The sequence below is a fragment of the Mus musculus genome, chromosome 1, assembly GCF_000001635.26.
Source record: "Mus musculus strain C57BL/6J chromosome 1, GRCm38.p6 C57BL/6J".
Classification (NCBI taxonomy): domain Eukaryota; kingdom Metazoa; phylum Chordata; class Mammalia; order Rodentia; family Muridae; genus Mus; species Mus musculus.
Window position 1 is genome coordinate 40075981 of NC_000067.6, and position 27822 is coordinate 40103802.

General features: G+C 46.1%; 1 protein-coding gene and 1 long non-coding RNA gene across 14 annotated transcripts in view; one reads left to right on the plus strand and one right to left on the minus strand.

Moving 5' to 3' along the window:
- Positions 1-231: 231 nt before the first annotated feature.
- Gm16894 (predicted gene, 16894) lies at positions 232-9871 on the minus strand. Its single transcript, NR_037980.1, has 4 exons — positions 9633-9871; positions 9164-9307; positions 8987-9034; positions 232-658 (listed from the first exon to the last, which is right to left on the minus strand). It is a non-coding gene; the product is annotated as a predicted gene, 16894 (long non-coding RNA).
- The window catches only part of Il1r2 (interleukin 1 receptor, type II), a 40539-nt gene continuing 21428 nt past the window's right edge, over positions 8712-27822 (plus strand). For 2 of the 13 annotated variants that reach the window (NM_010555.5, NM_001360801.1), the window contains exons 1-2: positions 8734-8839; positions 26409-26557. In NM_010555.5, coding sequence (NP_034685.1) covers positions 26449-26557 — 109 coding nt within the window. In that variant the 5' untranslated portion in view covers positions 8734-8839; positions 26409-26448. Of the gene's footprint in view, positions 8840-9837; positions 10034-10112; positions 10463-12535; positions 13017-25402; positions 25424-25456; positions 25645-26408; positions 26558-27822 lie in introns of those variants that run through there. The other 11 variants (XR_003952762.1, XR_003952776.1, XM_017317722.2 and 8 more) reach the window with 11 other exon arrangements.

Below are 27822 nucleotides of genomic sequence, written 5' to 3' on the forward strand. Positions count from 1 at the left end.
GATGGCAACCCAAGTCCCAGGCTTCCCCCACCTCAGATCAACATCGTGCTTCATAGACAGGCTCCCTGCAGCCGCATCTGGAAAGTAATGTTTTTCCAACTGTTTTGTTTAAAGTCTTTTTTTTTTTCTTTTTCTTTTTGGAGACAGGGTTTCTCTGTGTAGCCCTGGCTGTCCTTGAACTCAGAGATCCGCCTGCCTCTGCCTCTCAAGTGCTGGGATTAAAGGTATGCACCACCACCGCCTGGCTCGTTCAAAGTCTTGTTGAAGAATCAACTCAGATACACATAGGAGAACAGTGGTGGCTTGAGCCCCAGTCTTTAACACAGACGAAAACTTGCTTTCCTGGGTCCTTTAGTGGCAAAGTCAGTATTTGTCCTAATGGTCCCAAAGCTCTTCCTACTCCACAGCCTGTGTTCTGGTGTCTATAGATACAAGGACAAAGTACAAAACTGGGCAGACTTGTATTCTGCCTTTCTACAGGTGGCAGAACATATCTTGATGGCAAGCCATGGTGAGCAAGCCAGTGGGAAGACTCCATGGTCTGCTTCAGTTACCACCTCAACTTCTGCTGACTTTCTTTCCTCCACGACAAACTATAAACTGTAAGCTGAAATAAGTTCTCTCCTTCCCAAGTTGCCTTTGGTCATGGTGTTTATCACTGCAATAGAGAACACATTAGGACACGGGGGTTATGTAAAGCATGGAAGAGTCCAGCCCTGTACCCAGTCCTTCGGGTTCTAGTGATTCAAGGTTGAAATAGAGTAAGGCTTTCCAGAGTGGCTGCTGAATAGCAGGACCACCAGGGGCTTTTGCAGAAAAGGGTGTCAGGTGTAACCCAAGCTTCTGACTCAGGAGCTTGACAAACTTACATTTCTAGGGAGCCCCTCAGATGTGTCCCCACTGTTGGTCTGAACAGTGCTTTGGGCCTGCTGCTGTAGGTGCTTCTAGGACATCTCAAGCCAGGGCGTCTCCTATCTTCTGTCTTCACAGTCCTGCCTCTTCTCCTTTCTACCTGGGGTACTACAGTTCTTCCCCATATTGACTTTGCCCTTTGATAAGTGCTGAGCTGTCCCAACAGGGTTATTCTTTTTCTCAGCCCAAAGGAGAATGGAATGCCCGTAGACTCCCCCTGTCCCTTCTTCCATCACAGAATACCACAGATAGCCAGGTTTATGAAGCATATAAGTTTTTCTGGCTCCAAGTTCTAGAAGCTAGGTAATCCAAAAGCATGGTGTGATACCTGGGAAAGTCTTGTGCTATCTCATACTATAACTGAGGGTACCACATGAGGATGCAGGGCAAATGTGACATCTTGGTTATTGTTTTATTCCTTCTGGAAAATCAACAGGGCCATCTCAGGCCCCATCCTCATGATCTTCCCTAATCCAAATAGGCTAGCCAAAGCCCCACCTCCAAAGATAGTTTAAAAAGCTGGAGATTAAATTTCCAACATGTGAACTCTTGGGGCATACATTCAGTCCACAGCAAGTATTATACCTGAGGGGGAGGTGGTCACCTAAATAGGGGACCAAGGGTACAGAAATGATTCATGGAGTGTCTGGCCTGTTACTTGGCTTCAGAGATGACTAGAATGTGGCCCCAGGGGACAAGGGTACCTGGGAACAGCCAGAAATGCTACTGGGGGAGCTGGGGTGGGGGAGAGGGCTGTTGAGACCTCTCCTGAACTCAACCTGGATTCACTCTCTGTGTCTTTCTGTCACCTTCCAGGACCCCGATAGTGCGAGGAGAGGTGCTCAGCTCTGAGGGTGTTCAGTGCCCCAATGTAGGGAAATGCCAGGGTGGGAGAATGGGAGTGGGTGGGTGGGGAGGCACCGTCATAGAGGCAGGGGGTGGGGTGAGATAGGGGGTTTCCGAAGGGGAGACCTGGAAAGGGGAAAACATTTGAAATGTAAATAAAGAAAATATTCAAGGGGAAATAAGAATATAGAGCACGGTTGAGCAGTTGCTCAGGGTGTGGGCGTTGTGTTGGTGGGTTTGAGACACAAACAGTCTGTGGGCAAGTATACGGGCTTGGTAAACTAGAACAGTCTATAGTCTCAGAGCTAGGTGGGCCCTGTGGATCTGCTTTTAAACCCTTTTCTTTAGAACAACGTCTAGCTGGCTCTTTGCTGAGTCCTGGACTATTCATAGCTGGAGTGAAATAAAGATTTTGCTTGTTTGAAATTAGTTTTCTGCATTAATCTTGCATTAAGGGATGAAAATAAAATGAGGTTCCCCTTGGGGTCTTTTGACCACCAAGAGTGAGTCTGAATTTGGATCTCCACTTCTTGTATGGTTTGTTTTTTCTCTTTATTTTTTGAACAGCACAGAAAACACGGCAAGGGGAAGGGATAAAGGAGTTCCTGCAGAAATTGTTAACTGAGCTTAAAAGGGAAGATTCCTTATAACCTCCCCCATCCTGAGTCTGAACAGTATAGAAACTAAGCGTATGATATATTATATGATATAATTTGATATGGTTTGATATATGATATATGATATGACATGATATGATATGACATGATATGATATGATTTGGTATGATTTGATATATGTTATGATATCACATGACATGATATGTTATGATGGGCAGCTGGAGGATTGGAGGGACAGTGACCTAAGACTCGGCTACACAAGGCTTTGGGTAGTGATTTTTTGAGATTTGTCTCAAATAAGTTCTATATATATCGGGTCTTTTAAAGTCCTAAAGCAGATTTCTAAATGTAAACTTCTAAAACTAAATCTGATGCTTGTCAATCTTTTTTAGCATGGGCCTTTATTTTTTAGTATACCGAGAGCTTTGAAACACCGTCTCCACACATCTGGGGGCGTCCTAGAGTAGAGACCTTGTCTTAGTCAGGGTTTCTATTCCTGCACAAACATCATGACCAAGAAGCAAGTTGGGGAGGAAAGGGTTTACTCAGCTTACACTTCCATACTGCTGCTCATCACCAAGGAAGTCAGGACTGGAACTCAAGCAGGTCAGGAAGCAGGAGCTGATGCAGAGGCCATGGAGGGATGTTCTTTACTGGCTTGCCTCACCTGGCTTGCTCAGCCTGCTCTCTTATAGAACCCAAGACTATCAGCCCAGAGATGGTCCCACCCACAAGGGGCCTTTCCCCCTTGATCACTAATTGAGAAAATGCCTTACAGTTGGATCTCATGGAGGCATTTCCTCAACTGCAGCTCCTTTCTCTGTGATAACTCCAGCTGTGTCAAGTTGACACAAAACTAGCCAGTATAGACCTCATCTAAAGGTTTGTGTGTATGGGTGTGTGTGTATGTGTGTGTGTATGTATGTGCCCGAGCGCATGCACCAACCTCTTTATGAGTCATGTCAACTCAGTTCTTCAGAATGTTTTCTTCTATTAGAAGACAAGGGGAGCCAATGAGATAGCAATTAGACTCTCCACCATGAGAAAATATCCATTTTCTGATACTAAGGGAAGGGAACTTTTTCTCCCTCCCTGCACAGTGGAGGGTACAGAACCCCTGGCAGTGAGTGGCCAGTCAGTGGTCAGTTTCGTTTCAGGGGTTTACTTCCTGGATAGGCCCAACAGCGGCAGAAGGGCAAGGGGGAGGAGCAGCTCTCCATATGTTAGGGCCATTTCTGTCAACACAACTGCTTAACGGAGTGGGACAGAAGTGAAGGGGGAGGTCTCGGGCACATAACCCTCAACCAGAACTGTCACAGGAGTCTCCTCTAGAACCAACACTTCCCACAGAGGCTACCACAACCACACACACACACACACACACACACACACACACACACGCATGTTTCTACCCAACAACTTCCTGTTTAATTTGACTGAAGCCATGCATGTTATTGATCCTGTGGTCGGGCATTATTATTTCCAAATAACTTATCCAAGCCTCCCCTGTTTCCCTTTAAAGCTGCTCCTTGGCTCAACCTCCTTAAATTCCCACATTATTTACCATGCTGCGTTCCCACCTTGACACCCATTCCCAAATAAACTCATCGCCATTGCGATGGATAGTTAGTGTTTGATTTACGTGAAGGACACAGTGGATTCAGAAAAGGGCAGGGAGACCACTTGGTGACCCTGGAGACTCAGGGTTGTAGAAAAGACTTCGTGGAATTGATGAGGCAAACTCAGGGTCCAAGGTGGCATTGAAATGAGACAAGGTTCTAGCTGCCCTTACATCAAGGCCTGGGTCTTGGGTGTGCTGGTGTGAGAGTGATCAGGAGTGGTCAAGGTTAAGGTGGAGGGGGGGTCCCTCTGGAATCCCCATTCTTCCTCAGTTTTCCTGAAAACTCTAAGGTGGGAATAAGAAGAGGCGGGAACAAGAAAATTAAAAAAAAAAAAAAATTTCCACAGCGAGTGCCAGATTTTCTTGGAATTGAACAGCAAAGTAAAACTTCCTGGATTTCTCCACTTTCAGTTCAACTTTAACCTGGGATGTGAAAGGAATTGTGGGATTCCAGTGAGTAATACCGCAGGGCCACGCTGGGACTCCAGGCGCCTATGGACATCCTGAAAGGAGTCATCTTCTCAAGGCTCTATCTAGAACTGCGAAGCACAGACTGAACGCTGGAAGGAAGGTTTGAGGTTAGGCCAAAAGATGCCACTGTCTGAGTCTTTGGACGCTGGGAACACGCTGCCTAATGTAGAGAAAGTGACTTTGCTAATGTAAATAAGTTAAGGATTTCCAGGTCGGGAGACAGGCTCGGGTTTGGTGCTTCAGGAAAGAGTGGTTCTTACTCCACGTTCAGTTCCCACTACCCATGTCAAGTCAACTCCAGCTCCAGGGAAATCCTACTTCCTCTCCTTGTCTCAGAGGACATTGCGTCCACGTACACTTAGCCCCACACAGATACACACACAAAAATGTAACTTAAAAAAAAAAGAAACAAAATATATTTTTTTCAAGTCTCAAGGTCTTTTTGACAGCAAAGAAGGTAATTCTTAGAACTTCAATTTTCAGGCTGCGTAAATAGTATCTAATAAAAATAAAAGCCGAGAGTGGATACTTGGACACAATCAACCCATCCTCCAGATGAAAAAGAGCAAACTGAGGTCAGCAAAGTGTTTGAGTTAGCTATGTGAATTTAATCATGTATATAACTTCATACTGGGTGTCTTAGTTATGGTTTCTATTGTTATGATAAAACTCCATAACCAAAAGCAAGTTGGGGAGGAAATGGTTGATTTCATTCACACTCCATCATCTAGGGAAGTCAGGGCAGAAACCTAGAAGCAGGAACTGAAACAGGCCAGAAAGCTTGCTCCCCACGTCTAGATCAGCCTGCTTCCTTTTACTCTCTAGAACCACCTGCCCAGAAGCTGGACAACCCAGATCAATCATGAGTCAAGCAAATACCTCACAGTCCTGCCTACAGGCCAATCTTACAGACACATTTTCTTAATTAGGATTCCTTCTTCCGGGGGCTCCAAGGCCTGACACTATTACTGATGCTGTGGGATGCTTACAGATAGGAGCCTAGCATGGCTGCCCTCAGAGAGGCCCAAGGAGCAGCTGAAAGAGTCAGATGCAGATACTTATACCCAACCAATGGACAGAAATGGAGGACCCCTGTGGTTGAATTAGGGAAAGGCTGGAAGAAGCTAAGGAGGAAGGTAACACCATAAGAAGACCAGCAGCCTCACCTAACCTGGACCCCCAAAATCTCTCAAACACTGAGACAACCAGACAGCATACACCAGCTGATATGAGGCCCCTGACACATATACAGCAGAGGACTGCCTGGTCTGGTCTCAGTGAAAGAAGAAGCACCTAACCCTCTTTGAGGCCCCAGGGAGTGGGGGGTGGGGGGCTAGTCGGATGGGGAGGGTGGAAGTGGGGACATCCTGTTGGAGACAAGGGAGGAGGAATGGGATGAGGAACTGTAGGAGGGTTGACTGGGATGGGGATAACCACTGGACTGTAAAAAAATAGATTTCACAACAACAACAACAACAACAACAACAACAACAACAACAACAACAAAGATTCCCTCTTCCCTGGAACATGTATCAAGTTGATAAAACCCAACAAGCACACTGGATAATGATCTTATGAAGCTACAACTGCCCCAAAATGAGTTTGTAGGGCAAAGGGTAAGTGTTAAATTACATCCATTTTATTCTTTTTCTCAGGACTCTTGAAGGAAGATTGCTTACTTTTGTTTCTTAATTCCAGCATTCTTAACTCATGGCAGGAGGAAGCTATACATTTCAAGTCAAATACATATCCAAGGCCGAGATCCATTCCAACAGGAAGGTCTCCCAGGTGCCACCACCATCCCAGCATAAGGGTCATGCAAACAGTTAACTCCTGCACACCATCACTCCATGGATCTGCCTAACTTAGGATCCCATTCACTCAATAACAAAGGTGGCACATGGCTTAAGAAAGCCTCAGAGGAGAAGGAAGATCATGCCAGATGCCTTTGTCTACACTCAAGAGGAACTGTGGACCAAAGAGTAATTTGTTCCATCTTATTTTCTGTCTTTGGAAGAACTCGATCATTGTGCTGGTTGGTTTTGTTGACTTAATACAAACCTAGGTATATCAGAAAAGAGGAGTATTTATTTAATTGAGGGAATGTTTCCACCAAACCAGCCTATAGGCAAGTCTGTGTGGGAATTTGATTATTGATTGCTTTGGGAGGGTCCATCTCACTAGGCAGCAGGGGACAGGCTGTCAACCCTGAAGGGCAGTCCTGGATACTATAAGTATGCAGTCAGAACAATCCAAGAACAAGCCAGTAAGCAGTACGTCTCCAGGTTCACGCTTCAGGTTCCCACCCTGAGTTTTCTTCATGAAGAACTGCAAACTGTAATCGGAAATAAGCTCTTTCCTCCTGAGCTGGCTGTGGTGGTGTTTATCATAGAATGAGAAACTTAACTAAGGCAATCATAGAGTCTAATGATCCTTTCAAGTCCTGATGCTCAAGGCCTGGTTTAGGAATGTCAGGAATCCCAGAAACTTGGGAGACAGAGGCAGGGAGCTCTCTGTGAGTTCAAGGCTAGCCTGGTCTACATAGAGAGTTCCAGTCTAGCTAGGGATAAACGTAAGGTCCTAACAAGAGGAAGAAGAAGGAAGAGGAGAAGGAGGAAGAAGAATAGGAGGAGAGAAGGAGGAGGAAGAGGAGAAGAGGAGAAGGAGGAAGAGGGAGAGGAGGAAGAGGAGAAGGAAGAAGAACAACAACTACTACTATTACTACCACTACTAAAGTTCAAACTTAGTAGTGACAGTAGCAAGCCTCAGCAGGACCCATGGAACAATGACTGCTTCTCCTGTATCCCTCCATCTCCATTCATGGGCCCAGCAGCAATAGAATGTTCAGTTCAACTTCCCCACCAGTGCATGGGAAATGACCAAGATCCTTTGAGGTTCAAGATGCCTGTTACCCAAGATGCTTGTTGCAAATGCTGAGGTAGAGACTCCTCCTCAATTAGACCCAATGTGGTTCTGGCTCAGAAACCAGAAGCCACCCATGGAAAACCTGTGGCAAGGTACTTTTAAGTGACATGCAGCCCAGAGAGTGGAGGAAGGTGACTGGAAGACAGTATGTGTGAGCCACCAACATCATGCATGCATGCCCAGTTTGAGGGGGTGGTCTGAACTCTGAATACTTTGACACATTGTCTTTACCATTCATTTGTCTTTAGCAGATACAAATTCTGCGATATTGATGGAAGAAAATATGGTCATCAAATACCTAGGATAAAATTCACAGTGAGACAATATGTGGTGGAGAATTCTAAGCCCTACTCTGGTCAGCTGGGCAACAGAAGGACTCTTTGTCATACAAACAATTCTTTCTCATAAGTACTTCACAAATTAAGGACAGGGAGAGAAAACATGGGCTTCAGACTCCTTTTGGGGAGGTAAGATGAAGGCGGGGGTGGGGGGCAGGGGATGAGATTTGCATTTGTTCTTATTCCTACATCATTCTGGAGGTCGGAGGTCTGCATGGGCCTCAGTGGGCTAGAATGAATTGTAGTCCATACAGGGTCCCTGGAGCCACAAGGGCAGCATCCATGTCTTGGGTTTTTGTCCAGCCTCTGGCTCTCTGGCTCATGGACTGCAGCACTACACACACCATCCTCTTCCTCCTTTGGCTGTCTTACCACTTTTTCCTGAAGCACCAAACCCGAGCCTGTCTCCGGACCTGGAAATCCTTAACTTACATTAGCAGTCACTTTCTCTACATTAAGCAGCATGTTCCCAGCTTCCAAAGACTCAGACAAAAAGTTAAAAACAAAACCAACCAAACAAACAAACAAACAAAAAGCCAAACAAAGGCCCCCCTAAAACAAGCCCATCCATTTAATCCTCCTCCTAGTCAAGAAGAGTTCCTTGGGGGTGGGAGTGGGGATCTTGTGTCCCACTCATTTAAAACCCTCCTTTTCTCTTTAATGGGACCATGGTTGGGTTTTAAGCAGCATCCAGCAGATGGGGTGAAATCTTGCCTGTGAAACTGTTTACAACTTCTTCATGTACAGCCAGCATCACTTTAAAATGTGTTCTTGGCTGGAAGCATGCCATTCTAGCGACACACACACACACACACACACACACACACACACACTCAAATAAGGAAACTCAGAGTTTCCTAGGCCACTTCCCCATATGGCAAGGATGTACGCACAAAGCACCATGAGCAGGGTGCTCCCCGTGAGCAGGGAAAAGGTGTGTCCACCACCACCCAATTAGAGTGAGTGACACAGGCCAGTTAGGAAACCACAAGCAGGAGCCTATAAATCCCTGAGGGGGCTGCTGGGACATCACAGAAGGTGAAAGTCTGGCCCAGCAGCCTTCCCCAGTCAGGCAAGAAGCAGCAAGGTACAAGAATACACAGCTCCAGGTAAGAAGGTGGGAAAGAGGCAGGGGGAGACACCAGGAAGCCAGTCACCAGTCAGACACCAGTCTGAACATCAGGTCTGCTTTTAGTGGGTCCTCAGGCAACCCTCTATGAGTCTCCTAGCTTCCTCTGGGTGAGCGGTCTCCTCACCTGTGTGGAGGTCACTTTATTCCTTGATTGTTTTCTACTTCGTTTTCTCTGTTAGAAAAAAAGGGAGGGGGGGGACTACATCAGAGAGCTGCTATTGAATGTCCACAGATCCAGGTAGCAGGGGACAGACAAGCATCTAGAATTCACCTGGAGGAAGGGAGTGGGCTGGGTTCTTACCTTGGGAGGCTGAGCATCTGGGACAGAGCGCAGAGCACGTTGAAAGGCTTTGGGGACTTTCCTAGGGTGATTTTTTTTTTTTAAATGTACCTGATGCCTCTCAGAAACCATAGCTTCCAGGCAGACTGGGCAGCACTCTAAGACCTGCCTGGCACACACAGTTATTAGATAAATGAATGTACTGGTTTTTTTCCCTCCTCTGCTTCTTAAAGTCTCTTCTCTTCAGTCCCCTACTCTATTTTGAAGCCCATTTTTTCCCTTCTGAGCCCTAGCTTATATGTCTCTGACCTCAGCCTCCTTACACAGGGTGATCTTGGCCAGAGCTTCTCTCTGGGTTTCCTACTGTGTAAATAGAGGCAAAAGACTGGCCTGTCCTTCCCAGTCCCTGCTTGCAGTGGGATGTTGCTGGCTTCCGTCCGTGTTCCATATCGGCTTCCATCAACCTCACCCTCCTCTAGCTCTGCCTTACCTGGAGGCTTGCTCTCCGGGATCAGCATCTTGTTCCTACAGGCATAAGTGCAGAAGAATGTCTTCCCCGAGGCCTCTCTGAGCCTCGCCTGCCTCAATGCATTCTTTTCCTTTTCTTAGCTGGTAGTGCTGCGGGGATGGACCCTCCCTCGTGTGCTGCAGGTTGTCCTGGGCTTCCCCAAGCCATTCTCATTCCCAGCTCACCCTCAAATCCTACTGTTTTGACAGCGAGAATGGAGCGATCACGTGACCACGTCCGACTTTTTGACAGTGAGACCGGGGAGATCACGTGATCACGTCCCTCCTCCCATACCCCAGGATAGCAGCGCCAGCCTCTAGGGACAGCAGAAGCGGCAGAAGCGGGTGCTTTTTCAAGGAACTTCCGACTACTCTGTTTATCAGGTCTTCCAACTTGGCCTTTACCATATCTGCCTACGACACGCATTGCTTGGCCCACGCAGATTTTTTTTTTTTTTTTTTCAGATTCAGTAGATGTGGGTGTGTGCCCAAGGACTCGATCACACGCTGGAACTGCTTGTATGGGAAGAGCCCTTTTGGAGGACTATTTTCTTAGGAGATTAGATGAGGCTCATGCTCATTAGAGAGCCCAGGACGGAGGGAGTTATCTGTGGACAAGGAACTTGTGAGATCATTGCTTCTTGCATCTCCCGGGAGTCTTGTAAACACGCAGGTGACTTTTATTCCTGAGAGTTGATGTCTGGGCATCTGCTTTCTTCTCACGTGTTGATCATGTTGTGAGCAACCAAGCTTTCAAGAGTCAGGAAAGAGACCTTCCTTGGGAGTGAGGAATGAGTAAATGTATAGCATTGGGTGAGTGTTGAATGTTCGAGAGGTCGTAGTCATCAGATGTTTTACATGTGTGCAACAGGCGGGACTGTAGAATGAGACCCACTGATTCATGCCCTGTAGAATCCCCTCTCATTGAGTAAGGCTGGGGTGGATAAACAGAAGAATACTTACAGACATGCTACCTTATATAGTACTACTAGTACTATATAGTATTATATAGTACTCTTAGTGTACTACCTTAAGTAGTAAGGATGAAGGATTTTTGTGGGTCACTTCAGGCTCGGTTAGTTAAGCTAAAGGAAGAACAGGTTGGTGGATCCCATGTAAGAGCCTTACTCTTTGTGAGCTGGTCTGAAGGTCAGAGTCAAGAGATTTGAAGCAGTGTCACATAGGCTGTTGGCCTTAGAGAGAGGCTTCAGGCTTGAGACTCAGCAGTCTTTGACATCTGGCCTTCAGCTGATAAAATAGCAGGGAGTTCAGTACTGCAATCATAACCATCATGTAAACTTGGGAAAGAATCAGAGGCTCAAAAGGGAACATAGCCAGGTTGAGCCTTGGCTATAGCCAGGAAGGACTCGGAGCAGAGAGACCCTCTAAGATGAGCCTAGACATTGGACCACAGCAGGCGAGGCTAAACTGCTGAGTATGTGGTATTGCTTTCACTGCAATAGGAAACAAATCTTTCTCGTTGCTGTGTGCACTAACCCAAGAAATGATGTAGCCGTACCTACAACACCCTGAAGCTTAACACAGTATCTATCAGTCATTTCTTGCTCCTGCTAGCGTATGTTTGGTCAACTGTGCCAGATCTTGATGATTCCTCATAACTTCTGGCCTTCAAGGCCATTTTCAAAGCAGCATTTGCAGAGAACATCTGCTTGATTAATATCGTTTTGATGTTCTTTCTCTCTGTCCCTCCCTCTCCCTCTCTCTGTGTCTCTACATCTGTTTTTGTCTCTCTGCGTCTCTGTTTCTCTCTCTTCCTCTCTCTGTGTCTCTCCTTCTCTCCCTCTCTCTCCTTCCCCTCTCTCTGTGTCTGTCTCTCTCTCTCCCTCTCTGTGTGTCTCTGTCTTTCCCTCTCTCCCTCTCTCTCTGTGTCTCTGTCTTTCAGTGTGTGTGTGTGTGTGTTTGTGTGTGTGTGCTTGCGTGTACACAAGACTTGCTACAGGATATTCAGGACACGAAACTTCCTCTCTGTTCTAAGGAAGTGGTTTTCAAAGTGAACTCCCTGGACTCGTGGCTACAGCATCATTTGGGAACTTACTAGAAATGTAAGCACTTGTGTTTTCACTCATGTCCACTGAGATAGTCAAAGCAGGAAGAGATGCATGGACTGGCAGCTGGAGTTTAGACCTCACCTAAATGAACCTGGGTCTACTGTATCAACCATGTCCTGTTGCTCCGTTATGTTAGCTGGAGTGGCTGGGAGGGAAATCCTGGGCATAAGATTTCAGATTGCAAGCTTCCTAGAGATGTTCTCAGGAACACAATGGTGATTTTGTCTTACAGCTGAGAGAAGCTAGAGGGTTCAGCATGAGAAGGGAATGTAGCCTTTTGAGCAGAGCAAGGGTTTTAGAGCCCATGGAAAATACAATAAGTCTGGGGTAGCTTCCAGTCAAAGATTACATTTTCTTATGGCAAAGGATTTTCCCACACAGTATAGATAAAAAGTTCTTGGATTCCAAGTGTGTGTGTGTGTGTGTGTGTGACTGTGTGTACATGTGTGTGTATGTATGTGTGTGGGAGTGTGTATGTATGTGTATATGAGTGTGTGTGCATGTGTGTATATGTATGTGAGTGTGTCTACATGTGTGTATGTGTGTATATGAGTGTGTGTGCATGTATGTGTATTTATGTGTGTGTGCATGTGTGTAGATGGTGTGTACATGTGTACGTATGTATGTGAGTGTGTATGTGTGTGTGGTGATTGTGTGCTTACTGCTCACCTTTATTTTTTCTCATGGATAATTGTCATGTAGGGCTCAGTGATCCTCAGAGGAAAGGCCATTTTAGCTATTGTCCTTGGTGACTCTTAGATGACAGGCCATTCTAGGTGGGCATAATTTCTGGAGAGTGGGATATAATCTTTCAAAGCATGAAAAGAAAAGTCCTATCTGTGCTGACATCCTGCCAGTTGTAGAAGAAAATAGTTCTACTATATATAGATGTAGTAGAGAGAAACTTCAGTATAGAGAAACTTTATACTCACTGTGGTCACTGCCTCTTGTGTACTTATTCACTGTTGTAAGAAGAATCTCATTTTGTTCCCAAGTCTCCTATCCACAGAGGAGCACGTTCAGCCTGCTAATATGTATTACCTCTGTCTCAGATGCCTCAAGTTATTCTCTTGTGCTCATCAGATTCCTCAGGGTAGACGCACATTCTAGTTCCTCTGTCTGTCCCTTCTAGCCTTCTAGGATCATTCCTGATGAATGGTAGGGAGTGTTCTAGATGTGTGTATGCTGACTTGGGGGTTACTCATCGGCTTCCTCAGAGCTTTGTGTATATCTGCCTGGTCCTAGAGTCACTACTACTGGGATCCATGGTTGGGAAACACCATAGTCTAATGCCTAAGGTATGTGACAGCCAATGTTCTGGCCAATGTGTCCTCTGTCCTCCGGTCCTCCATTTGGCCAAACTTAGTTTTTTTTTTCCCACTCTCTGGTTCAGAATGTCTGGGTGACAGTCAAAATCATCAGCAACCAGTGGGGGACCCACCCCAAATGATCTGAATGGATCCTGCCACATCTGTCGCTGGACTGTGGGGGTGGCTGGGGGCACCAAGAAAACTGGAACATCAGTGAGTGGAGCTCAGGACCTTGGCAAAGTAGATTGGGAGATTGGGAAATGATAAGTAGAACCTGCCCTGCTTCCTTCTCTGGCTTCTCCTTCCAACTGCAGCCTCAACTGGACCAATCCATTTCCTGTTGGTGGCCCTAGCCCAGCCCTTAGTTTGCCTCCTATTCTTCACTGAATGAACAGGGGGACGGTTTAAACACTCTGTTAAGTGAGACCAGTAGTGAGCAGACTTCTAAAAACCCAGTGTTCCTTCTGCCGACATTTCTCATCATTACTGCCTTTCTTCTCTGTCATCTCCGCCCTACTAAGAGCACCAAGGTTCCCACACAGACCCACTTGTGATGAACCAAAGTTCTTCTGCTTCTGGCTTCTTAAAAAGAATCTGAATTCTATTCTTCTTGGCTTTCAGGTTTCAAACACAGGTTAGGTCTATCTGTCTCCTTCATCTGGTACACCTCTTTCCAAGTTTTCTCAGACTTCAAAGGACCTTTCTCTTCTGCTTGTGTCTTCCTACTGGGAAGGAGTTTCCTCCATGTCTTACCTATTTCCTTCTGTCCTTTCTGAGCAATGTGCCATGCTTACACTCCTGGGATCATCTTGGACTAGCAATAAAGACACTCCGGAAAGCGATTGCAATATTGCCTTCAGGAAACGTAGGCCCTGCTCCATCTTACAGAAAAGAGCTTGAAGTAGAGTGTTCTCTGTGACCTAAGATTGTTGTGTGCCCCCCACCCCCACCCCCACCCCAGTGTTCTTGTTGGGACACTAATGTGGAGGGCAATTCTTGTGTCTGCTCTTCCAGGCCCTAGATGGTTTTTTGCTTTGTTCTTTGCAGTAATCTTAGTTCTTTTCCTGTTACAGGCAGCTACCTGTTGTTTGCAGTATGCATTTTCTCCCGTCAACCATCTAATTTTCTACCACCGGTCAGTCTCCCTTCTGTCTTCCAGGAGCTCAAACATGGTCAGCCTGTGCTCCACTCTGACCCTAGCAGTCCCTTGGAACTGGCTTTTGAATGAGCACTTACCCTTTGTTCCATGGAAAACTACACTAAAATGTGGCCGTTTGTCACTTTGTTGTTACAACTCATACATCACGTAGACCATACACTTGAGAAAAGCCAGATCATTCCTCTCTGCTGTGTATTTCAACCGGGTCCCAACAGTGGTTATCAGTTAATGAATGGGCATGTTTGTGGAGTCTAAGATGGTTACCTCACATGGGTGGTATCCTTGATGGGGTTGGAGAGGTTGCTGACAGCTCAGCCAAGACCCCTTCCACCTGGCCTCCCTGGGGACAATCAGGCTGCTTCTATGGTGACTGGGTTTCTGTGAGGGAACCAGGTGGAAACTGTTTAGATCTCCCTGACGTAGCTGCAGAATTCACACGCAGTGAACTCACTTCTGCTGCATTCTTTTGGCCGCACCTGAGTTACTAGCCTGTCAACATTCAAGAGAGGTGAGCTGGATTCCTCCTCTCGATAGTAGGTTGATGGTAACACTACAGAAGGCCGAGGAATGGAAGACATGACTGTGGTCATCTATAATGGCTAACCCACTCTGCAGAAGGAGCTGCCTTACATATAGAGAGACTATCAGAGGGAGTCTGCTAAGCTTCTGCTGTGAGCAAACACGCAGACCTATGGCCCCTTCAGCTCTTACAATCCTTCTGGCCTTGTCCTGTCATATTTTAGGTGGACAAGTTAAACGGGTGATTGGTTATTTGGATGTTTGTGTTGTTTCCTATATTCAGGTTACAGGAGATGGAAGGTGTGTTATGTGTGCTAGCAGTCAGACTTCAGCCCCAGTGCCAACAGAATACCCAGTCACCTAGAAGTTGGCCAACAGAGGCAGAAAGTCCAATGCCTAGGACTGCGAACAGTCCTGCGGGTTGGTTTTGTTCTTTGCTGGCTAAGGGGCTTGGAGCAAAGGAGCTGACTTGGTATACATTGTCTGAGGAAGACCCACGGATTTGAGTCTTTGGAAACGGAAGTTGTAAGTCAGACAAAGAAAGACCTGTGCTCGAATCCAGATCAACGTTGAATCCCAGGTGTCTATCCTTGGTAGTGAGGTCTCACTAGCGCAGCCTTTGTATTTTAGAGATGAAGAAACTGTGACTCAGATTGTGCAACTGACTTTGGGGTTGCCCAAGATCACATAGCTAGGAAATGGCCACGTGAAGACAGAGCCCAGTTTCGATCTCCATTATCCGTGTCTAAGGACTCCATCACTAAGGGGTCAATCTGAAAGAAGGTACCAGAAAGCTTAGAATTTGAGACCAGTTTTATAGATGTGTACATATCTGTCTCTGTGAACTTAAGATCACGTTTGTATGTTAACATATTATATAGTTTGGATCTATGTCTTCGGACTTACTGATTCCATTAGGCAACACTAAATACATTTCTAGCATCATAACTGGTGTTAGCTGCCAGAAAGTTGCAGGCTATGGGGTAATCTAAGCAGGAACCCGGCAGAATGGCAAAGGGTGGACTCTGATGCTTTGCTCACATCTGCCAGCTTCACATCCTTGCCATGTTACTGAACCCCTCAACCATCAGCTTTCAGAACGTGCTAGTGAGCCCGGCCATGTGTTGAGCACTTCTTCTTTTCCAGCACTGTGGTGAGTTCTTCATGTGACACGTCTGTCATTCTACCTGGTCGGATCCCTTTTACAGATGAGGGAATGAGCCACCTACATTCTGACCCATGTACTTTTTCACTGTATTTTTCTGAAGAGTCCCACTGAGGTCTAGGACTACCAACCAGTGTGAACAAGCTTCCTGTGAACGGCTCTAGATAGCAAATCTGACCAACGAATGTCTTTTAGAGGTGGGCAAACTTGGGCTCTGAGCTGACAGAAAAGTTTCACATTAGGAATTTGTCTCAAAATGGAAAATGCCCATCTTTAATGGGATAAGCTTCACCATCTACCGGTGATACTAATGGAATGGGTTGTCCAGGAAACATTACTGTCTCCCTAGGCTTTTCCAGAGGGTGTGTGTGTGTGTGTGTGTGTGTGTGTGTGTGTGTGTGTGTGTGGCGGGGCAGGGGTCTGATTAAGGAATGGCCAACTTTCACTCTGGCATGATTTTGCAATCACAAACAGCACCCTTGTGCAGCTTGGAGGCAGAATTCCCTTTATTCTGGGCATAAGAAACAAGTTGCTCTCTTTTGTACAGAGTAGCAGTGATTTTTGAACAGCCCATCAAGGGCTCTGCCTCTAGCCAGAGCCCTTGCCGATGAAAGCAGCCACCATCCCTTTATACATTGCTCCCTGCTCACACCAATGATCCTCCCTTTCCTTTGCTGCTTAAAGTTCTGAGACCTCCTGCCTGAGATCTTGTTGATGTGACTATTCTCTTACCAGCTGGAGAATGCTTTGGAAGGTGTGCACAAGGCACGATTGGGTTTTTAGGATTTTGTTTACCACACTGAATATGACTAAGAGGTAGGCACTTGAGCCAATAGCTAGTTAACACGACTAATAGTAGATTCTGTCACCTCGTTCTGTTCTGTCTGACTCAGAAGGGTGACAGCTGCCCAACAGCCTCCAGGCATCAAAACAAAGATAATCACAAACGTAAGCTCGTTCTCTCATGTTAATTCAGTCTTGACACATACAGTACAGGGTAGGATTTACAAAAATTTTAATTGATCCTTAAAAAGAATTTTTAAGGTGGAACAACAATATGAACTAACCAGTACCCCCAGAGCTCGTGTCTCTAGCTGCATATGTAGCAGAAGATGGCCTAGTCGGCCATCACTGGGAAGAGAGGCCCCTTGGTATTGCAAACTTTATATGCCCCAGTACAGGGGAACACCAGGGCCAAGATGTGGGAGTGGGTGGGTAGCGGAGCAGGGTGGGGGGGAGGGTATAGGGGACTTTTGGGATAGCATTTGAAATGTAAATGAAGAAAATATCTAATAAAAAAAGGGAGAGAGAGAGAGAAAAAAAAAGAATTTCTCATGGATACTCACCTCTGGTTTCACTCAAAAGAACTCTATATCCCTCTCCCAACTTCAGGCTCCATTTTTATAACCCAGCGAGTCTAATTAGTGCTGTCTCTGTGTGTGTATGGTATAGAGACACTCACCGGAGCATGAGAAATCTACCAGGGGCCAAATCTTGAAAGAAAACTGATCCTCCATCTCAGTAGCCCATAGCTGTCAGTGGCTCATCAGCCAGGAGCAGGGCTTTAGGAATCCCTCTGCCAAGCATGCTGACACAGTGGCTGGCTTGAACTTCTGCAGGTCTCTTGCAGGCAGCCACAGATGCTCTGCATTCATGACGGTAATGTTCTGGTCCTGTCCAGAAGTCACACTTGAGCAGCAGGCTTCCCTGACCTTGGGCTCTTACAATCTTTTCTTCTCTCTTCTCAAGATGTTCCCTGAGCCTTTTGCGGAGGGGGTTGAGACAGATGTCCTGTTTAGGGATGGGTGAGCACTCCATAGTGCACTTTGACAACCTGTCTCTGGAGTAACTGCTACCTACCCTGAAGAAGTTTTCTGTGGTGAGGGTTGAGAGCTGCCTAATCTATGGTTGGAAACTTAAGTATCTAGAAGGCAGTTTGCTGCTGCCCATTTAGCAAAGCAATGACCATAGGTCATCCCGTAGGGTAATGGTTCTTTAGCCCGTGGCTTGCATTCCTTTATTTCTATCAATCTGCTGAAACATATTTATTCTTATATGTATTCTGACATATTTAGAGGTTTGATGATACCTGTATTTTTTAGTTGTTATATTTTTTCTGTATATAGAATTTTACAGTGTACACAGGAGAGGGAGGGAGGAAGGGAGGGAGAGAGAGAGCGAGAGAGAGAGAGAGAGAGAGAGAGAGAGAGAGAGAACATTAATTAGTCTAGGTGAAATATATTCTTTTTTGTGTATTTTCTGTGTGTGTGTGATTTTTTGTGGTTTTTTGAGACAGGGTTTCTCTGTGTAGTCCTAGCTGTCCTGGAACACACTCTGTAGATCAGGCTGACCTCGAACTCAGAAATCTGCCTGCCTCTGCCTCCCAAGTGCTGGGATTAAAGATGTGAGCCACCACTGCCAGGCTGATGAAATATATTCTGTAGTGCCCCATACTGTTTTTTTTTCCTTTCTTTAGTTTACAGTCCTTTTGTAGCTTATAAAAGTTAGACTAAGAGATGACGTAATCATGTACATGCTCTTAGGCTGTCTGCATTCTCCATATGCAGAGGTCAGGACACAAACAGCTGATCAGAGGCACAGTTGAGCAGTCTCCCAGGCCTGGGTGTCTGCTCCCGGTGGGTCATCTGAGCCTTTTACTTTACCAATCTTTTCTCTCTCTCTTTTTTTTTTTGACCCGTCTTCGCACACGCTCCTCATTTTCATATACCCCGCCCCAGTCCTTGGAATGAACCAGTCTTGAGGTTTCCTCTGGGCAGCAAGGTCTCCTCAGACTCCAGGAGAGAAATCAAGTCGCCAGTTGGAGTCATGTTTAAAGAAAGTAGGACAGGGGAGTGTGTTTGGCTGGGAGCTGAAGAAGATGATTTCTTCCCCTCTCTGGACCTGCCAAGGACTCCCTGTTTCCTACACTACAACAATTTTGGTTCCAGCCTTCCATGAGGTTTTGATTATTGAAAACTGTCACTTTTAAGTGCCTGTGGTTTGCTTGCCTGAAGCCACTTCTAGGGAGAGTCACATTGAAGCACTTATTTTTGCTGAAGTCGAGAGAGAGAGAGAGAGAGAGAGAGAGAGAGAGAGAGAGAAGCCAAGACAGCCCCTAGACTTGGGAGTAGACTGGGGCATGGACAGGGGCTAGCAGAACTCAAGGAGGGGTACATTAGAGGATTTCCTTTCCTTCTGGAAATGGTGATCTTGATTGGCCAGATGGACAAGCTGGAGAGAGTGGCCAATTTCAAATGCTCTTTGGTTTCCTGCCAAAGGAATTCTTCTGCCCTAGAGTAGAATTCTTAGACAAGTTCCTTTTTCAGCTGCTGGAACAAAACACCAGACAAGAAGCAATTTAAAGCCAATTATTTTTTGACTTACGGTTTTAAGGGGCCTTAGTCTATCATGGTATAGAAGGCATGACAGAAGGGGTAAGAGGCAAGCTGATCAGGTTATATCTGCAGTCAAGAAGCAAAGTGTGAATCGGAAGTGAGGCTGGGCCATCAAACCTCAAGGCTCGCCCCTGTGACCTACTTCCTCTAGCAAGGATCCACCACCTAAAGGTTCCACAGCCTTCCAAAACAGTGTCCCTAGTTGAAGACACACAAGCCTGGGACATTTCCCTTCCAAACCACACTCCACCAACTCCACAGCTTCACAGTTTTATGGAACATCAGCTAGAGACCATGCCTGCGTAAATGCGACCAGACGTTTTGGTGTCAGAGCAACTTTGTTCATGTTTATAGACCTCCATATAAACCCAAGGAAAGCCTGACTCAGAAACAGTGTGGGCCTTGGGTGGGCACTGCATTCATCCCAACAGAGGCTGCAAGGCATCTCCTGAGTGAAAAGTAATTTTTCAGAATCAACTATCAGAAAACTTCTGATCTAGATCAGGTTGGTGTCAGAAGGAGGGCTATGGGAACAGCGCCCCTGGTGGTGGTACCTTTTAGGGCTCCTACCTCTTGCATTTATCTATCTATCTATCTATCTATCTATCTATCTATCTATCTATCTATCTATTTAACAAACTCTAGATAGGCCATGTATGAGGTTTGGCCACATATTATAGAAGCATATAAAAGAAGGCAGTCCAGGAGTCAACTCTCTCCTCATTGTTCCAACACTATCCATGAATCCTCTTAACTTGTGGTCCAAGATGGCAGTTACAGTCTAGCCCCCAGTGAGCGTGAACACTGAGGACGGAAGGAAGGATAATTGATGAGACCTTGTTGGTAATGTAGTTCTTTCCTAACTGATAATGGTACTCACTTATGATACAATGTGATGAGTTGGTACGTATATATTCCATAATGATTGATTGCTTGCAGTTTGCATGCTAACCACTTGGTATAGATCTCATTTGAAAATCTCCTAGCTTCTTTGGAGTACATAGTACATCTTTGTTGACTGTAGTCACCCATCATCTTGTTGTACAATTAAAACAGAATATTTATTCTTCCTGTCTACTTCTAACTTTGTGCCAGTTGACCAATATTTCACATCCTTTTTGCTCCCACCTTCATCTCTGGAGACCTCTATTCTACCTGTGAGTTCTATGTGATCAACACCTCTTCTTTACCTATGACTACTATGTGACCAGCATTTTCAGATTCCACATCCAAAGGAGATTTAACAGTCACTGCCTACGTCTGGCTCTTTTTGTTTGCCATGATATCCCTTTTACCTATGTTGACGCAAGTGGAAGAATTTATAATTAAAACAAACAAACAAACAAACAAACAAACACGCAGTATTCCAGATGTGTACATATGCACCATATTCTTCACTCATCCATGTTTGGATATTGGATTGACTCCAAACCTTGCTTATTGTGAATAAATATGAGAGTCTCTTTGACACACCGATTTCATTTCCGTTGGATATATACCAAATAGCAGGGCTGTGAGTTTTGTAACTATTACTTTAAGAGACCTCCCCAGGAAGATTACAAATTTCAATGACATTCTATCTGCCCCAAATTTCTCACATGGACATTCCTCATTATAGAGGATGATGGGAAGGGTGGTCTCTGTGAGGGTTGGCTGTGGACGCTGTGGAGAGACAGAGGTTATTTTATTGGAGAAAACAGGGTAGATAGGTATTAGGGAAGGGGAAAAGGAGTCTCTGTCATAGAAAGTATAATTCTGAAGAACAGGGGGCTTTGAAGTCAGCAGTCTTGGGTTTAAACGCCAGTTTTGTAGGTATACTATCATGGCCAACCCCCTTAGTCTCTGATTTATTTTCATATATCTTGTATAAAATGGTATAATATTCACCTCCTAAAGATAAGAGAAGGAATGTGTGTTCTGCATTTGTCACAGTCACTGTGGCTGTGACATTAGCCCATGTAGATTTGGCTTTATTCTCTAGTCCAAAGGCATACGCTAGGCATGGTGTTATTTTTACTTCTTTTCACACACCAACTAGAGAACCAGTTAGTCTGGCTAGAGCCAGTATAGCTGGGAACATAATGTATGGTTGAGCGTCTTAAGAGGACAAAACAACTCCTAATACTGTATGGCTTTCATACTACCAAACCCGAGGACAGGGTTAGAGGTGAGTCTTAGGAAGTATTTGCGTTTCAAGAATGTGTGAATGGGAGAGACTCACCGAAGCAAGAAAAGCTTGCGGGAAAGTGCTAGGCCAGATACAACCTAAGGCAGAACTGTCCACTGTCCTGTCACCACAGCCAGGTAGCAAGGCTGTAGGTCTGAGGCCTTGGACTCGGAAATTCCCTTCATATGGGAGAGGATTACTGGAATATTCCCGGTGTTTTCCCTGCATTAACAATATGTATCCATCTGGACTACTCGAAGGGAGCACAGCAGTGTTTCAGATTACACCTCGGGTAGAATTTGTGATTGGACACTGTGCAGCCAAGAGGCACGATGCAGACTCTGACCAAACCAGGCAGAGAGCAAGCACAGCAGAGAACACGAATGCTTCCATACGAGCCCAGCTGGTGTAAGCCTTTCCTTGACCCCATGACTTGCCGAGGCCAGAGGAAAGGTGGGCAGGAAATAAGGGGCTCATTCCAAGGAGAGCATGGCTTGCTTCTGCCTGCATTGCCTGGCTATTCCTGAGAATGGGTGTTTGCTGCTATAAGGAAGATGGTGCTGTCTTGGATTCTACCTGTATCTGGGAGCCATCCTCAGCCCTGCCTGGTCTTGGCTAGTCAGCCTCTATGTGGCGTAAAGACTTGTGAGCAAGAGTAAGCTACCAACTTATGACACCAGCACTGCGATGATCTGCTGGGCTGCCTTGCTGTGGCAGCGGTTAGCTGGTCTAACCAACAGCAGCGTGTTACATGTTGTGAAAAGGGCCATGGGGAGATTTCAAAGGACAATTGATGGGCCAGTCTTGGGGGAGGAGTGGTTCATTAGCTTCTGTGTGATATTCACTTTTTGGATACTCATTCTCTCAAGATATTCATGCACTGCCTCCTGGAATGCTTTAGACCAGGAAGCTAGGAGTGTGTAGAATCTCTACGTGCATATCAGAATTGTATATAAAATGAGGGTCACTCTCCAGGGAGTTATTGTTTCTTGGTGACTATGAGTCATTGACTTAAGGATCTCCTTGATACTGAAGACCTAGGATGCTCAAGCCCCTTACGGTTATGAGCTGTTTAAGCTTCCTGTATCCTTTGAATCATGTCTGGGTCACTTATATCAAACATAAAGGAAATGCTTGATGGGTCCTTGCTATAATGTCTGGCTTAAGGAATGGTGACAAGAGCAAGGTCTGTGTATGTATAGCAGAGGCACTGAGAAAAAAAAGGAAGGTCAGGTTTCCCAACCATGTTTTCTGAGTTTAACAAGCAGCCTTAGCAAATGGGTCTTTCAGATATAACACCATTCTGTGAAGAGGAGGAAAAATGAGAAGAAAAACACTAAGTACCTTCATGAAGTGGGATCAGAACTGTATTGTGAGAAACTCCTGTCCTGGGTCTCTATGGGCACCACTATCCAAACCCCTCCACCTCCAGCCTACAGCCCCCAAACTCCGACAAGCTGACTCCCTTCTATTTGGAATGTCACCAGAGTCTTGTCCCCCCACCTCCCATAAAGAAGGCTGTATTTGGGAACGCAGCAGCAGAGATGTGTATTTTTTTTCAACCCTCTCCCCTACTTTCTTTTGGAATTTAGAAAAAGGGAAATTATCCGATGGGAATTTGATTCACATATCTTTGAAAGGGTACACGGTGACCTATCCAGATGCCGACTGCTGGTTGGCATCATCTGGGGGAGATTGATTTCTGATTTGGGGATCCGCTTTCAGGTACCATTGCGCAGGGTGTTAGGTACTTTTCGAAAGCTTCCAGATGACCCTAGTGCATAGCAAGGTCAAGAAACGTTGGTCGAAGTCAAGTGGGGACTTGCTAAGAAGACATAAGTGAATCAGAATCCCGGCTTCACAGCCTCCTAACCTGACATGTGCTAAGCGCGTCTGAAGACAGCAGGGTAAGAGGCAGAGGGCTAGCATCTCTGCAAACTGTTTCTGTGCACTTTACCAGCATCATCTTAGTAAAGATGCTCAGCCCTGCATCTAAATGCACTGTGCAGTCACATCGACAAAGTGAGACTGATTTACTGAGTTCTCTGAGTTTTTCCATCCCAGGTTTCAGGGGTTGAGATATTTCTTCCTCATTGGCCACCTATCCCCCATTCATCCCATCTTTAAAATCAATTCTAATTTTGGGAAATGACAAATTGAGGCAGAAAGATGGACAGGGTACAGGCTCCCTCTCAGCAGCAGGTATGACCCAATGTAAAGATAGGTTTGTCAAAGTCTCAGAGAACACTGAACGATTCAGGGCTGAGTCCCTGAGGTTGGACTTTCGTCTTGCCTTGGAGGTGTGTTATCACAGCACTGCAGGCCAGCAACCAACACATGGCCACATAATTAATGTTCAGGGACCCAGGGAAGATGTAGTTTCCTCTGTTGGTCCCCACCAAGACCTGGGGAACTTCATCTTGAAGCTAGGGAGAGAGCAGATGTCACTTGATCTGTGTCTGAGAAGGAATGAAGGTCTAACAGGTCCAGCTTGTTAACGAGATGAAGTTAGAACCTCTATCAGGGCACTTCTGCAAAACCCAGCAATGCTGTTCCTAGCTCAGAGCAAAGAAGAACTGCAGTGGCCTTTCATCTTATAGCACAGGCTACCCCAGCTTCCTACAGGAAGTTACACAGCTTGAGGCAGCCTCTGACCCTTTGTCAACTCTGATTGCCTTTAAGGTTAATAACTAGAGTAGGCGGAAGATGCTTGAAGAAAAGGAGCTTAGAGAAACCCATGAAGCTCTGGCTGCCCTGATTTGGTTGATACCCCAGGATAACCCCACAAGCCCCTGAAGATCTACCACCAGCTTCCAGTAGGAGCAGTGACACCCGGTTCAGAACCAGTGTGCAGACTGCAACAGGAAGGGAGACTGCTCTCTTTGGTCACCTCAGAGAGGGCAAGCTGAGGGGCATCCCACGCTAAGCCCAAGCTTGGGTCTGGTCCCCTAAGGGAGAAAGTCACCACGGGAACTGAAGAGGCCTGAGCATCCTGCAGGCCCTACCACTCCCTTCACAAAGTCACTATCACATCAGCAGAGCCCGGGCCTTAGGGAAGCCTTGGCTGGCAAACGGAGAAACAGTTTTATTAGATAGAGTTTCCAATTCTATTCCGATTCAGCTCCTTGGCTCCGGTTCCAATATTAGCTGTGCAGTGGTGGCTATACCCGCGCAGCCTAGAGCAAGAATTCTTACTTTCTTTCCAGTTTAAACACTTGCTCCTATTTCTCTCTAGAGAGAGCAGATAGGGTTCTGAAGAGTCAGAAAGTCCTCATCAGCTAGCTCCCTTCGACAAGCCTGGTTCTTAACTCATGTACATTCCTAACAGACAGGCTATGAAAATGAAGCTGGGCTCTAGAATTGCTAGTGATACTTCTTGGACACGAACCCCTTAGACCCCACCCTTATGCGTAAAGACAGATAAAAGAGAGTGCCATCTTGGTCCCTGGGACCCAATATTTATCTAAAATTTGAATCTCGTCAGAGCCACAACTCTGTGTGCCTTATGGGGTGGGATCAGGGTCAGGGAAAGTCTCCTTTTTTTTTTTTTTTTGGCAGTGTTTTGGCCAAAGATCCTCAAGAAAATGACCTAAGAAAGGGGACTGGGCTACAGACATAAATAACTGTTATTTGTTAAGATTCAGAGGACAATACTTCCTGGGCATGGTGAACTACAGGTTGAAAATTATGCCCTCAAGAGAAGAGCTGGGATCACACATGTCACTAGAACGGTCAAGCAAAGATTTCTAAGCCTCTAGTTTTAGCGGCTAGAAACAGCTAATGTCAGTCATGACCGGTTAAGACCTAAGAAGATAACCATCTTGAGGGTGGAGGGTGGAGGGTGGGATGGGTGGGATGAGGCGAGAAAGAAAGTGATGATTTCTCAATCCCGGTCTCTATGCTTAATGAGAAGCAGGTTTCGCAGGAATCTGCTATTTAAGCTGTTTCACTCTGAGGGACTTCAGTTCTGAGCAGTCCGGCTGGTCCAAAGTGAGCATCTCTGTGTAGGCTCCCTCCTCGCCCCTTCAGATTGGCCCAGGGGACCTTAGCCTGTGTTCTGCTCCCTTTCGCCAGAGCAAAATCCCCCGCCACAGCCTCATTCTGTGGCTTGCTTTATTTCTGCCTTGATCTGAGCAGATGAACCCAAGGCTGAGGAGGCACAGTAGCTTTCTGCGCGTTGTGGTCCCACCCCTGGCGGCAGACAGCTAACAGTAAGAGCTGATGGGTCCTGGTGAGAAGACTTGCTGAGTCTGCCCGCGTGGAATCAGGCAAAGCTCCCTGACAAGAGAAACCAGAGGATCTTTGGGCTTCTGGAGATTTGTTGAGGTGTTCACGAACTCAGCAACTGAGTTCGGGCACGGTAGGACAGTGCATAGGACGAAGAGAATCCTTATCTATCTGTGGAGAGCTTACGTGTGTTCAGTGATGAGTGCTGCAGAGGCGCACAGGGCCAGTGAGGAGACTGTGGGAAGGGCACTGGGGGTCAGAAAGTGGCACAGGCTTACACTGGGGGTAAGGAGACACCTCACTCAGAGAGTGGCTAGTGGGCACAGGCCTGGAGGAGCTAAGGGTACCAGCTGTGGCCCAGGCAGAGGGGCAGGGACTGCTCAGATTCATTTCTGGAGAGGCAGGCACTTAGGACCTGAAACTTCCATTCCAGGCAGGTCTGTGGGAGGTGCCTGGGGGTTTAATGTTAGTCAAGTTCATAAATACAGCTGCAACTCTTTGTTGAACACAAATACAAATGGTTTCAATTTCCTTATTTGAAAATTATTTATATATATATATATATATATATATATATATATATATATATATATATATATATATATATATATATATATATATCAAACATTCTCGTTCTCAGGTGCAGTTTAAGATCCTGTTCTATTTCCCACCCCACCCCCAACCCCAGGACCACCTTCCAATGGAAGCTCAGGATCCTACTGACTCCTCCCTCTTTCTCCTCCCATAGGCTCCAAGGGTCCTGTGCGCTCAGGAAGTTGGTGCGGACAATGTTCATCTTGCTTGTGTTAGTAACTGGAGTTTCTGCTTTCACCACTCCAACAGTGGTGCACACAGGAAAGGTTTCTGAATCCCCCATTACATCGGAGAAGCCCACAGGTGAGGAATGAAACGACCACTTCAGCTGGGAAAGGGCTTTGGGGAAAACAGGTTTCTGGCGGGGTTCGGTTAACAAGCAGCAGACTACAAATATTCATGGCTTGGCAAGCGAAATAACAGATATTCTGCGTCCATGTTTTGAAGGCCTGGGTGTGTGTCTTTCCTGCAAGGAAGAGAATGGGGAATATGACCAATTTGCCCTTATTCAAAGATACCTTTACTTTGGAGTTTGAGATGTCCGGAGAAGACCACAGACTTAATCCAGATTATAGTCAGTTAAAGTTGTTGAAGCTTTTAGCAGAACAGCAATCTCTAAGACAGATTAGAGACCACTGCTCTAAGAGGGGTGAAGGAAGGAGATTTTAAATTAGTTAATTTATTTCCTTTACATCCTGATTGCAGCTTAGCTTACCCTCCCTCCTCTCCTCCCAGGCCACCTCTCTCACCTCACCCCTGCCCTCCTCCTGCTTTCCCTATCTCCTTAGAAAAGGGAAGCTTTCAATGGACCTCAACCAGCCTTGGCATGTCAAGTTGCAGCAGGACTAGGCACATCTTCTGTTGGGGTCAGACAGACAGCCCAGTTTGGGGAAAGGGATCCAAAGGCAGGCAGCAGAGTAAGAGACAGCCACTGCCCCTGCTGTTAGGAGTCTTCATGGACCACACGGCACAACTGTTACATATGTGCAGAGGTCCGTCCCATGCACGCTCTCTGGTGTACTTTGGGTCTCTGTGGGCCCCTATGGGCCCAGGTTAGTTGATTATGTGGGTTTTCTTGTGATGTCCCTGACCTCTCTGGCTCTTTCAATCCTTTTGTCCCACTGTTCCATAGAATTCCCCAAGCTCTGCCATGGGTCTCTGCATCTGTTTCCATCAGTTGCTGGGTGAAGCCTCTCAGGTTACAGTTATGCTAGGTGCCTTTCTGGAAATATAGCAGAATATCATGAATAGTGTCAGGGGTGGGCTCTCTCTCTCATGGCATGGGTCTCAAGATGGGTCACTCATTGGTTGGCCATTCTTTTGATTTCTACTCCATCTTTATCCCCAAACATCTTGTTGGCAGGAGAAATTGTGGGTTTAAGGTTGTGTGGCTGGGTTGGTGTCCCAGTCTTTCCATTTGGAGTCTTTTTCTGTTTGTTGGAGATGGTCTTTTCAGGTTCCATATTCTCCATTGCTAGGAGTCTCAACTAGGGTCACCCCAAAGATTCCTGGAAGTTTCCATTGTCTTAGACTTCCTGGTCATCCCACATATACCCCCGCTACACTTT